The following is a 13,882-nucleotide window of genomic DNA, read 5'->3' on the forward strand; positions in this document are numbered from 1 at the left end:
GTTAGCAGTTCCTGTCGCGACCGGCAGATCATTCCACAGTTGTGGAACAGTTCCTGAGAAGGTGCACGCTAATGTTTTTTTCTCTTTTTGAGATGGCACCACAAGCCGTCGCTCGGTGGCAGAGCATAGGAATCGAGAGGGTACATAAGGCTGTTTAAGCAAATGAAGGTAAGGGGGTGCTGACCCAGTGGTGGTTTTAAAGGCCATGAGCAGAGCTTTAAATTTGATGCGAGCTGCTAGAAGCCAGTGTAACTTGACAAAGAGATGAGTGACGTGCACCCTCTTTGGCTCATTGAAGACCACTCTTACCGCTGCATACTAAATCATCTGTAGGGGTTTGATTGTGCAGGCAGGAATTCCAGCCAGTAGCACATTGCAGTAGTCCAGCCTGGACAGGACAAGAGCTTGAACTAGGACCTGCGTAGCATGCTCATTTAGGAAATGTCAAATTTTCCTAATATTGTAGAGGATGAATCTACTAGAGCGAGCAGTGCTGGCAACATGCTCCGTGAAGCTAAGCTGATCATCAATGACCACTCCCAGGTTTTGGCTGTTCTGGAAGGCGTGATGGTTGAGGAACCTAGCTTAATGGAAAGGTTGTGCTGAATCTTTGGTTCAGATGATATGACAAGCAGTTCTGTCTTCGCAAGGTTAAGCTGGATATGGTGATCCTACATCCAGAGTGAGATGTCCCTCAGGAATGCTGAGATGCAGGCAGAAACCGTGGGATCATCAGGGTGGAACGACAAGTGGAGTTGAGTGGCAGTGGTTGGAAAAGCCATGTTTTCGAAATGACAGAACCCAGGGATGTCGTATATCGAAAAGAGCAGTGGTCCAAGCACAGAGCCTTGAGGCACCCCGGTACCGTTGGGATTCAAAGATGTCACCTCTCCAGGATACCAGAAATGACCTACCTGAGAGGTATGACTTGAACCATAGAAGCACTGTGTCAGAGACACCCATAGCCATGAGGGTCGACAGGAAGATGTGGTGATTGACTGTTTCAAAAGCGGCAGATAGATCCAGTAAGATCAGCACAGATGATTTGGAGGCTGCTCTTGCCTGCCTTTGGACTTCTATGACTGAGAGCAGTGTAGTCTCAGTGGAGTGACCACTTTTGAAACCAGACTGATTGCTATCCAGGAGGTTATTTTGTGTGAAGAAAGAGGAGAGCTGGTCAAACACAACACATTCAAGAGTCTTGGCAATGAAGGTAAGAAGAGAAACGGGTCTGTAGTTCTCTAGCATAGCAGGATTGAGTGTGGGTTTCTTCAGCAGCGGGTTATACGGGCCTCTTTAAATGCTTCAGGGAAGGTTCCAGTGGAAAGAGATTAATTGTTAATGTGGGTTAGAACAGGGATAACCGATGGAGAGATGGCCTGAAGGAGATGGGTGGGTATTGGATCTAGCGGGCAGGTAGTCGGATGGTTAGAAGCAAAGACCTGGCAAACGTCCGCTTCAGATAGGAGAGAGAAGGAGGTAAGCGAGGATTCCTCAGAGGTTTGAGCATGCGTAAGATGTGGCGGTTCAGAGAACTGACTACTGATAGTATTCAATTTCTTTTACAAAAAAGGAAAAAAAATCATCAGCCATTAAGTCAGATGAAGGTGGGGGGCAGGCGGACAAAGAAGAGTAGAGAAGGTCTTGAAAAGAGTGCGAGAGTCAGGTAAGCTGTTGATTTTAGAGTGATAGTATTGGGTCTTAGCAGAAGAGACATCCACAGAGAAGGAAGCAAGAAGAGACTGATAGGGACAGAGGTCAGCAGGATCTTTCGATTTGCGCCACTTCCTCCCTGTAGCCCTAAGTCTGGAGCGATGCTCACGGAGAACCTCGGATAGCCAAGGGGCAGATGGTGTGGGCCGGGCCAATCCAGATGTCAGAGGGCATAGACTGTAGAGACAGAATGTAAGAGTGGAGCATAGAGTGTTGGTTGCGTTACTTGTATCTAACAGAGAGAGTAGGTTGGGAGGGGGGAGCATGGAAGAGACCACAGAGGATAAGCGGGAGGGAGAGAGCATGGGCAAGTTGCGCCGGAACATGACCAATGGGGGAGCATGTGAAGTGACTGGGGGAGTTAGGTCGAGTTCAAGAGTGAGGAGGAAGTGATCAGATGTGTGTAGTGGGGTGACCTGGGTGTGGTAAGTAGAACAGCAGCGTGTGTAGATAAGATCTAAAAGGTTGCCTGACCTGTGGGTAGGTGAAGTTGGGACTCGCTTGTGGTCAAACGACACAGGGTGTTGATGTCCGCTGCCTGTGGTTTCTCAAGGTCGATGTTGAAGTCACCAAGTACTACTAAAGGAGTACTGTCCTCTGGGAATGAAGACAGAAGTACACCCAACTCCTCCAAGAGGTGTCCAAGTTTACAGCAAACTGAAACTCAGCAGGCCACGCTCGAGAACAATCAACAACTAATGGCCGAAACTATTGCGAGGACGCACTGGAACAAACGGGATTGCAGCACGTGAGTCAAAGGTTAACAAGACAGCGTAAAACTTTACAAGTCTATAAACAAATACACTCACACATTACTGTAGACTCCTGTTGATAACTGCTTCACCTCAAGACTCTTATAAAAGCTCTTTACATAGCATTGTTTAGCATGTAAATATTTATGACTATGTTTTTCTCATGTGGATTATTTGTTGCTGAATGTAGCAGATTTCAGCTTTTGCTACTGTGGAGAAATCTGGTTGCAAACGAATGAAAGCAAAGAGAAACATAGAAAATAAAGCACATCATTAAAATATTCTTCTGACTCCATTCAGCTTTAGATGGCTGATAAGTCACAAATATATTTCACTAGTTCACCTGCCCATTCAGTTCAGTAACTTTGCATTGTATACATTTTTAATGATGATTGACAGGTTTAAATGTTTAGAATATTATTTATTATCATTCACCATTTTTATTCAAAAATCAGTTTAGGAAAAGATTAGGAAACTGTAGGATCAGGAAATTATATATTTAAGTTGAATTAAGACTCAGGTCATTTAAAGCACCATTGCACTGAATGTTATCAAAGCTTTTGACCTCTAGGTCACATCTTCTAAACTGATTTAATCTTACAGAAAACAATTAGATGACAGACAAATCAACTATACACCAATAAGACACAAGGCCTGTTTTAATGTTAAGCCAGTATCTAGGAAAGGAACCATTATAAGGTACAACACTGATTTATTTATGATATGTCACTGTATGTTTACGCTCATGTTTATTTTCCGTTATGTTTACTTTAATATTTTAAATTATTTTGGTTCTCTGCAGCTGTGGGTCTGCTTTAAATTTGTAGTCCAATCGTACTTAGTCTTTGACAAAGCCACTCCTCCTTCATATACAGTATTTAAAACACATTAAATCGCCCACTTAATTTCCTCTTCAACCCTGGTTTGACTCAGTAAAGAAATGCTGCATATTTTAACAACGTTAATGCTGTTTGGCACAGGTAAAATATTATTTTCTATAATTTCTGTAATTGATGAGATATATTTGTTTTCATTTTAAATATACATTAGAGAGTATTATTTTTTTGTGGAGTCACACATTTTAATAATGTAATAATAAAATCTGACGTGCTAAGTATTATTTTCTAATATTATGTTTCAGGTTTTCTCACATTTTTGTGTCCAGTGTTCAGTATAGAGGTTCTGCCAGGAGAAAATGTTGCTATATGGTGTGAACACACTATTGATGCTTATGCAGACTTGTGCTGGTTCAAGCAAGCATCTTATGCTGTACCAATAAAAATTGTGTGCATGAAGTACACTTATAGTTTTCAAAGGGCTGAGGCAAAATATTTCTCCAATTTCACAATAAATCAGATGATCATGCATCTGTACCGTAAATCCACCTCTTTAACAATAGTGGATGTGAAAGTTTCTGATTCTGGCTTATACTTTTGTGGAGCTGCTGAATATCAAATTCAATTCGGCAATGGAACCAGACTTGATGTGAAAGGTAATCAGAAATTCCACTAGTTCTTTGTCTTATAATATATAATATAATAATATATTTATTTATTTATGTTTGTCCCCATTGTCTTTAACTCTTTTAATTAAGTCTGCGCTGTGAAAAAAGTAAATGTTGAAAAGCTTTGTGAATGTCACTAAATGACTCATAACAGTAAATTGTTTTATTTATTCAGATAAGAATGATATGCCAAGAAAAAATGACACAGAAACCTTGAAAAATGGTATGTTTGATATTTTAGTTTAGTTTTTAATTTAGTAGTGAAAATGTGGATGTTGATTTTTGCTAACTTTCACATAATTGCCCTTTTGTGAGGTCATAAAGAGTAATATTATGTCTATTTTTATAGATCATGATAAAACCTCTGTGTCTGATGATGATTGTTCTGGAAACATCTTTTTAATCTTGACATTCATATTTGGTGGATTTATTATTTTTACTTTCAATATTCTGCTCATTTTGGCCATTATCAGAAGACAGAAAGAAAGAAAAGGTAAAGATACATTTGGTAAATGGTTAAACGTTTTAATTAAGATTAAAATTAATTACAAATGTAGAAAATGATATTAAGTAAATAAATACTCTCAATAAATTAATTTGCTTTGTAAAATTTTTTTTATTTATCTTAAGATCAAAACAATTGATTTCACTTTTTCTACTTTTTGATAGCGGCTGAACGCCAAGAACAACAGCAAGATCACAAGGTAAAATTAGACTATCGAACATTAAAGCAAATAAACAATAAACATAAATAAAAAATAAACATAAAAATCAAAACAGTCCTCTGTTTTTAACGTCTGTGTTTGCTTTTCATTTTCTACTGCTGCTGGGTTTATTATTGATTTATATGCGGACAATATGCAAATGTTCTTGATTAAATTTCATAATTTTACTGAGAATTAAAAGCTATAAAGATTATGTGTCATTTATATCAGTTTTTTAATTTTAATATTTTGTTATTTTTGTATTAACTTCTGATGTTTTAGTTTCAGGTCTATATTTTCTATATTCTTGTCTGTATTTGAATATGTTTTATTTTTGCAGGAGTCTGAATCAGTGGAATATTCTGCTGTGCTCTTCTCAAAAAGGAAACCTAACAGAAGAGAAAGACAAACTGATACAATAGATATATATCAGATGTATTGAGGTCACATGATACATAACTCACTTAATATAACATAAAATATTTATTTTTTATAATTAACACTTTACTGTTACTATCGCACTCTAAAAAGTGCTGGGTTGTTTTAATTCAGGTTGGGTCAGTATTGGACAGAACACTGCTGGTTTATTGTTATTTACCCATGAGTTGAAACAACCCAGCATTTTTTTTGTGCTATATATTTATTATTTTGATACATGCTTTTTGCTAATCCTGATAACAACAAAAGTATGCTGATATTGCTGAAGTTATAGTAAATATGTATAATAAGTGAGCTTTATAGAGAATATGGTTAAATTACACAGATTAGAATTGGTTGGGGTTTGTCGTTTTTAGAACCTACGCTGGATTGAAAATAACTCAGCATTTTCACACAAATCTCTTAGACACTTTATAGCTAGGACTTTCTGCTGTTATATTTTTTGATTGACAGGTTTGTCATTTTCTGTTTATAGAATAAACCACACCCCTTTAAATAAAACCACATTACTCTCCTCCTCCTAGTTTCTTTATTGTGTTTAGTGTGATATACCACTGACACACATATATATGCATTTCATCTCTGTTGTTCTGTGTCATAGGGTTAGATAACCCACTTCAACTGATCAATACAGTAAATAAACTGGAGATTAAGAGTGATTTTATTTATCTACTGCAGTGATTCCCAACCTTTTATTCCAGTGTTATGATCCTGTCTCTTTGTCACAGTTTTCTGGCTCTTTGTGGCAGGATCATGGCAGGTCCCTGTGTTTTGTGTGGAAGTACATGGCCATTGGCTGTTTTTAGTGTGCTTCCCTGTCTCGTTTCCTGACCCTTTCCTTGTCTTTTTGTTAATTATCTTGTTACCGTTTCTTGCCCCTCACCTGTTGCCCTCTTAGTTTTCTCCCCTTTTTATTGTCCTTGTGTTTGCTGTCTTGTGCAGATTTGTTTTAAAAGTCTACCAGTGTTTAGTGAACTCTTGTCGTAGTCTAGTGAGCCCGTTGTGTATCCATTGTAAAGTTTATTGTTTTGTTTAAGTCTGTTCATTAAGTTGGATGCATGCCTTCAGTTTGAGGTTTACCAGATAAATAAATCAGCAGTCATGAGGTTGAGTCACGGTTGAGGGAGGTGTTAAGTCCGGCCCTTTCACAACACAAGAAAATTTTTCCCTCCAACCTTAAAATGAGCAATAGACAATAACATCTATTAAAAAGTTGATACATTTGATTGTTAAATTTAATTACAATTTTTAAATATCTTGCATATTTTTCTTTAATTTCCTGAACTTTTATTTATTTCTATTTTCTGATTTTGATAGCTGTTCAGGAGGATGTGTTGTTGAATTCACATTTAATCCTTTTGCAGGAGTCTCAATCTATGATGCAGAACAAAAAAACAGGAGTTATGTCACATTAAAAAAACAAATTATTTTACAACACAAAATTACATAGCCAGTGCCCAACTTCTGTTTATGAAAACAATAAATGTTTGTGTGCAGTGAGTGCACTTGCATAGTTTGACTGTTTCTCATACACAGAAATGACCAAACTCACACCTCTCACTGCAGCTCAACCACACTTAATTTACACTAGATGTGTTTCAGTTTCCATAACCACAAACAAAATACCCTTTCTTATTATAGTGTGATGAATAAAAGCCAGAGGATTAAATTAAAAATGATCAGATAATTATGTATAAAAATCTTCTCTCTTCAGAATAAAAGTGAAACTGCTGAACTCCATTGGGACTGTCAACTGAATAGATGTCATAGACAGACAGACAATCTTAAGTCAGACTAAAACTGTAATGTATAAATAATTCAGTTTATGGTCATATGAGGACATTACACGTTTGTTTTGATATAATATTTATTGTTAAACAGCTAGACAGATATTTTAAAATGAATTAATGTCACTAATTGACTGTTGAATTCTGGTGACTCAATGTCATTTTTGATTCAGCTAAAAAATCCAACAAACAAATAATTGCCCACAAATAAAAATTAAAAACAATCCCTTCTCAATTTGTCACTTATCACTCTTTCATGTGTAGTTCAAAATAACCAGATTAACACAATAAAGAGACACAATATTTCTTCTAAAGCATTATAAGTCATTTACAGTATTATTGTGCAACACTATTGGGATCTTCAGACTCCTCATTTTTTTCTTTGGCCTTTGTGTTGTTTTCTCCCTCTCAATAATTTTGTGATGATGTGCAGTTGCACACAGGCCTTGACAATGCACAGCTAAAGAGCACATTCATATTGCAGACGATGAATTCAATGCAGTGTCTAAGCTGCGGTCAACCTTTGGCTTAAAAAAACAGGCAGTGTTTTCATCTCTGTGGGCAAAAGTTTCCACATCATCTTATTGCAACGATACGTAAGTGTCATATTGTAGTGCAAAGCTGTGATCAGGCCTTATTTAGCTTTTCTCCACTTACATTTTCAACTGTCTCTTTACAGTCATTGGTTGAATCCTTATCTGATGTACTTCATTGTTAAGTCCAAATAATTTTAGCATGAAACAAGTGAATTGATTAATGTTGCAGTGGTTAACAGAGTAGGCCTACACTACAGAGTACTATGTATGAAGTTAAGCTGTAAGTGTAGAAATCAATAGTAGATTGCAAAAGTGATTGTTGACCACTCTCATATCACTCCCACACTGTTAGATTTTTTTTTTAATGTATCTTAAATATTTTAAAATATGTCAGTACACAATGTTTTTAAATTAAAAGGGACATTTCACAAGACTTTATTAAGATGTCAAATAGATGTCACGGAGTGACTTTTGAAGGGCGGAACCTAAAGTGATGGAGATTAGTTCTGCCCGGACGACAATCCCCGAACACCAGTCACTTCCGGGAACTCCGGGCAACCTAAATCTGGGTTTTATTGGCAGCAGGTGTGCAGATGAGTGTGGCGATTGTGGATTGGGCGATTCAGAAAAGAGGAGGCGTATAAATGAGGCATGCGGGGAACAGCAGAGAAGAGTTGTCTCGGGAGTCGTTTCGGGCAGTCCTGTGTCTGCAGCCCGCGCTGGGCGGCCGCGGGGGACACCGTGAAAAGGGGGACGCCGAAGGCCTGAAGCCGCAGCCATGAGTAACGCCAAGGGTGGACAGCACGTAAACCTTTTAAGAAGGAGTCGGAAGGCCCTGTTGATCCGGCGGTTGCAAAGTAGCGAAGTGGAAAGAGGATGGGGCTGAAGAAGACGAGAAATACGAGAAGGTTATTCCAGCAGTTATTGTGGGTGCAACGGAGCGGTGGAGACGATTGGAGAGACGAGTGTATGGTGGATTTTGGAGATTGGGCAAAAGGAGACACACACGGAGTTGAGTATATGGATAACCTTTATTGAAGTGTTGTATTTACGTGCGTTGTGTTCTGGAAAAGATAACACGCATTGAAGAGCTGCTAGGACTACAGTTGAAGGAGATTGTACTGCCAGCCGTGTCTGACGTCAGATATCTGGAAAGGAAGTGAAAAGATCCAGTGTTAATGAAATCGTGAGTACATAGAAACATTCATTGTTTCAGTGTTTACCTTGAAAGTGTGAAATATCAGTGTACCTCTTGTGAGTTGTGACTAGTGTGCAGGCGGCCCCACCGTGAAAGGATTGGTGGGTGAGCTGGAAACAGCTGATGAAGGAGTGTTGCCTTTGTCGTGGCTGTGACGCTTTCATCTGGCCATCCGCTGCACCGGTGCCCTCAATTTCACAGGACGAGTCCCTGGTCAGATGTGGTTATGACCTTATTTCACTGTGAGCGTGTGGAGTGCAGTAGTTGAGTCTTTTCTTTGTGTGTGTACACTTGGAAATTGCAGTGTCGTGCTGTGTCCATATTGTCAGCAATCACCTCCTAGGCCAGGAAAGAAAACCTGTCAGAGAGAACCAGTACTGGTGCTGGTGGATGACCACTTTCTTATGTACGCTGCTTGTGACTCCTGATCCCTTTTCCCTCATTAGTATGCCCAAAGCAAAGATCCTGTGTGCCCTTCTGTATACTCACCATACGCCCAAAGCTAAGAGCCAGCGTATTACCTCTGTATACTCACCTGTATGCCCAAGTAAAGACCCAGTTTCACCTTCTGTATACTCACCGTACGCCCAAAGCTAAGAGCCAGCGTATTACCCCTGTATACTCACCTGCACGCCCGGAGCCAAGAGCCCAGTGGACCCAAATGCCCCTCCCCGGTGTGTGCCCATGAGACTGAAAATCCCCTTTTTTTAAAGTATGTAATTCCCCCTACATGTTTTTTTTTAATATTTAATAAAACTTGTTAATTTTTATTCTTTTGTCTGTCTGGTCATTGGGGTGTTTTGGGACCTCCTCGGGGTGGAAGTAGAATGAGGAGCGTGACCCGCGACAGGGGCGGTCCGCTCCCACCTGTGACATAAATCTGCACATACACTATATTGCCAAAATTTTTGGGACACCCCTCCAAATAATTGAATTTAGGGTTTCCAATCACTTCCATGGCTTATAGAGACTCTTAATGCTTCATCATACCAAGACATTTTGGAAAATTTCATGCTCCCAACTTTGTGGGAACAGTTTGGGGATGACCTCTTTCTGTTCCAACATGACTGTGCACAAAGCAAAATCCATAAAAACATGGATGAGGAAGTTTGGTGTGGAGGAACTTGACTGGCCTGCACAGAGTCCTGACCACAACCCAACAGAACATCTTTGGGATGAATTAGAGTTGAGACTATGAGTGAGGCCTTCTCGTCCAACATCAGTGTCTGATCTTACAAATGTGCTTTTAGAAAAATGGTCAAAAATTCCCATAAACACACCCCTAAACCTTGTAGAAAGTTTTCCGAGAAGAGTTGAAGCTGTTAAGTGCAATGGGTGGGCCATCTCCATATTAAACCCTATGGATTAAGAATGATGTCATTCAGGTTCATGTGCATATAAAGGCATGTGTGCCAAAACGTTTGGATAGTGCAGATTAAGGGGTGGTATTATCCCATTTTGACATCACAAGGGGAGCCAAATTTCCGTGACCTATTTTTTCACATGCTTGCAGAGAATGGTTTACCTAAACTAAGTTACTGGGTTTTTCTTTTTCAAATTTTCTAAGTTGATAGAAGCACTGGGGACCCAATTATAGCACTCAAACATCAAAAAAGTCATTTTCACTATATGTTCCCTTTGAGACCCTTTATTCTGACAGTGTAGAGTAAGTTTGTAATCTAGAGTTAAAGAATCAGTTGTAGAGTTTGACTGATGGTCTGGTTTAAAATAAGAGGATTTATGAAAAAACTGTAGCTAATTTGGACAAAGAAATTAGACTGATTGATAACCTATCAAGGGACAGATAAAAATGTACAGAGTACAAAATTAAAGTCTCCCTTAATTTAGGGTGAGTACACATTGCTTAAAATCCCCATTGGGTGTGTATATGCTGGAAAAACTGCTGGTTTATTATAAAGATTTCCTGCTACTATAAAACAGCACCCTCTGGTGTCAGTAATCTGACAAGAGTGTTTATATATATATGTGAACCTGGTAATTATCACGTTGTGGGGAACAATTGTCCTCACAAAGATAGGAATACCCTTTTTGTGACCTTGTGGGGACGTTTTGATGTCCCCATGAGGAAACAAGCTTGTAAATCAAACAGAATGATGTTTCTTGAATATGTGAAGTCGGAGAAGGGTTTTTTGTGATGGTTGGGGTTAGGGAATGGAGTAGGGAAGGGGAATAGAATATACAGTTTGTATGGTATAAAATGCATTATGTCTACGGAATGTCCCCACAAAACATGGAAACCAGAATGTGTGTGTGTGTGTGTGTGTGTGTGTGTGTGTGTGTGTGTGTGTGTGTGTGTGTGTGTGTGTGTGTGTGTGTGTGTGTGTGTGTGTGTGTGTGTGTGTGTGTGTGTGTGTGTGTGTGTGTGTGTGTGTTTGTGTGTTCATGAACATTTCTTTATATATTTTGTTTACTAGTTACCAGGGCCGGCGCCACGAGGGGGCGTGAGGGGGCGTCGCCCCCTCACTGGCACTATCCCGCCCCCTCAGATCACCATTAATGTTGAATGGGATTTTAATGATAAAATGCGCTATTTAAAAATCACGTTTGCCTTGTGTATTGTCTTCCTAAAGGGAATTTTAAAGTCTAATTATTTAACAAAACAAAAAAACAAGTGTGCATGTATTCTACCGTGACACACGCCCACTCATGTGTAGCCTATAGGCTTGTTCGAATTCATCAGGCGAAGACGTCAAAATGCCGCGAGAGCGAGACGAAACGACACTTAGTATGATTTCTCGAATCGTTCTCGCGGTACTTTGACGTCATGTGGTTGTTGGTTCTTGCAGCCGCGCCTGAAGTTGAACAAGTTTGTGTTGACGGCTTGAGGCACGCCGACAATGAGCCCGCGTTCTGAGTCTCAGAGGGAAATCAAGATGTCGAAGTGGGAAATTATATAAAAATTTACAGACAGGAGTGTGAGAGTGACCTGGGCCTGCCCTGTAGCAATGGATATATGGAAAATAGCATTGGAAGTTCTACAAACCGGACTCCGGATTGTCACACATCAATTAATGCCGTGGCGTGGATGAATTATCGGAGCATTTCAGGTGCAAAGATCCAAATATTCGGCTGTCATTAAGTCAATTCGGGCACCATGAACTTCAGCCAGACTGTACATAGTTTTGAAAAGTTCAGATGTTCATGTTCTTCAGCATCCTTGCAAGTCAACGTACAACCAACAGCCTATTATTGTTCTGCATTTAACGTTAAAGGTAAGCCTGTACGATCTCTCTCTCTCACACACCTGTTTATCAGGAGTAAATAGATAAAAAACAGACATTGTTAAATTTATAATTAACGAATTTGAATTAGCCTATCCTACAGCATAGCTGTATATGTAAACGAGTTATTGCCATTTTGCTATTGTGGTTCTCTAGCTGCTTAATCGCTAGCTTGGTGCATTACTTGTGGCAGTTAAAATAACTACGTTATATGATCAAATTGAACCAAAATGTTGATAAAATGTTGCGTTTGGACCGTTTTTGGGCTGAAAACCATCAACTCTATTTGCCAACACTGCCCCCCACCATTACGTAAAATGTATTTCTACCTCTGGGTCTGCACTTCTAATGAGTAGTGTTGTGCTAATATGTGACGTTAGGTATGCGTTTTTTTGTTGTTGTTGTATTGTTCAGAGCTCTGTACGTTGCTCACTATAGCTGTAGTTTTTGTGGTTGTATTACAGAGATGTTTGTTTATAACACTTTAAAACTTAATGTACCAAACCTATGTATTTTCTAGCTGGGGGAATTATATGCATTCATGTGATCGCCCCCTCTGGTATTTTAGACGCCCCCTCATCAGCGCTCGGCTGGCGCCGGCACTGCTAGTTACACAGTCATGTCATTCATTTTTCTATTTTGCATGACTTTTCATGGCTGATGTTTAATCTTGTGTTTGTGTTGTATTGTCTTTACAAGTAGATATGGGTTACAGAGTTGACTATCTACCATGGGCGGATTGGCCATGGCAATCCTGGCAAATGCCAAAAGGGCTGGAACATTTATTAAAATGTGGGGCCGTCAGATTTCTTTATAAATATATACCCGATTATCAGAGGCTATGTAGCACTGGGAGTTTTCCCCATAGATATGTATTAAAAGTGCTAGATATCTTATGGTGGAGTCTCGTTATAATGCCATCACTGGCGGCCATCTTGTCTCAGGCAGCTCGCTCACTTGCAGCATTGTGTTTTAATGGTGGATGTACTTTTAAATAACCATAACTTGCTCAATTTTCTACTGATTTTCAAATGGTTTGGTTTGTTATAAACGTGGCTATAATTCTGTATGCTTGAACATGTTTCATATTCTTCTTCCTTTATTCCTTTCAGCCATTCCAGCACCTACGGCTATATAGATGGCGAGAACCAGTTAATCCATACACAAGTTTTAACCAGACAAAGTTGATCCATACACAGGTTGGGGGGGGACAGCAAAAGTGTAGTGAACAGCACGGGAATCCCCAAAGTGCTCAGTGTGATGGGCCATGGCAGTAATTGCGAAAGAGTCTGTGAATAGCATAGTTAGCAGCGTGGGAAAAGAAGATATCTTATATATTGTGACTTTTATTTTTGTTATATTATTTTCACACATTTAAACTGTTTTTATTGAAATCACATTTATTTTCATTTAATTCATATTTTAAATGCTCATGTATTTAAAATTTTTTTGTATGTCTCCTATTTGTACATACTTTTTTCTTTTATATTGTCTTCTAATTCTAAGCACTTCGAATGACCTTTGTCTGAAATGTGCCTTGCTGCTGTTATTGCTGCTTCCGTAAAAACACACAGTGGCTTAGTGCAGAGCACATCAGTCTCAAAATGTTAAAGGAGTAGTCAACTTTATAGATGGGGCCCATTGACTTACCATAGTATTTTTTTTCCTACTATAAAAAGTCAATGGACCCCATCTTTAAAGTGGACTACTCCTTTAACAAATCAAAATGAAAGAAGGCGGGAGTTTCTGTTCATCTCGCATAGAAGCCATGTGAACGACTCCCAGCCAATCGCATTACATGCAGAGCAAGATTTTTAACCAATCAAATGAAAGAAGTCGGATGTTTCTTAAGACGAACGCGAATTCCAGTTAATCATATTACAGAGCTAAGCCGAATACCAACCAATCAAATGAAAGTAAGCGGGAGTTTCTGCATCTGTTTTCAAAGCTGCATTACAGATAAAGCATCCTTATTAAAAACAATACAGATAATTAGCAAATCCAGGAA

At 39.1% G+C, this 13,882-nt stretch overlaps 1 protein-coding gene across 1 annotated transcript; it reads left to right on the forward strand.

Moving 5' to 3' along the window:
• Positions 1-3,399: 3,399 nt before the first annotated feature.
• On the forward strand, positions 3,400-5,611 carry LOC135734500 (uncharacterized). Its single transcript, XM_065253347.1, has 6 exons — positions 3,400-3,445; positions 3,607-3,957; positions 4,145-4,192; positions 4,319-4,462; positions 4,639-4,673; positions 5,014-5,611. Exons 1-6 carry the CDS (start codon positions 3,406-3,408, stop codon positions 5,113-5,115), a joined length of 720 nt encoding a protein of 239 aa, XP_065109419.1. The 5' UTR covers positions 3,400-3,405; the 3' UTR covers positions 5,116-5,611.
• Positions 5,612-13,882: the final 8,271 nt, after the last annotated feature.

The sequence above is a fragment of the Paramisgurnus dabryanus genome, chromosome 1 (genome assembly GCF_030506205.2).
Source record: "Paramisgurnus dabryanus chromosome 1, PD_genome_1.1, whole genome shotgun sequence".
Lineage (NCBI taxonomy): Eukaryota > Metazoa > Chordata > Actinopteri > Cypriniformes > Cobitidae > Paramisgurnus > Paramisgurnus dabryanus.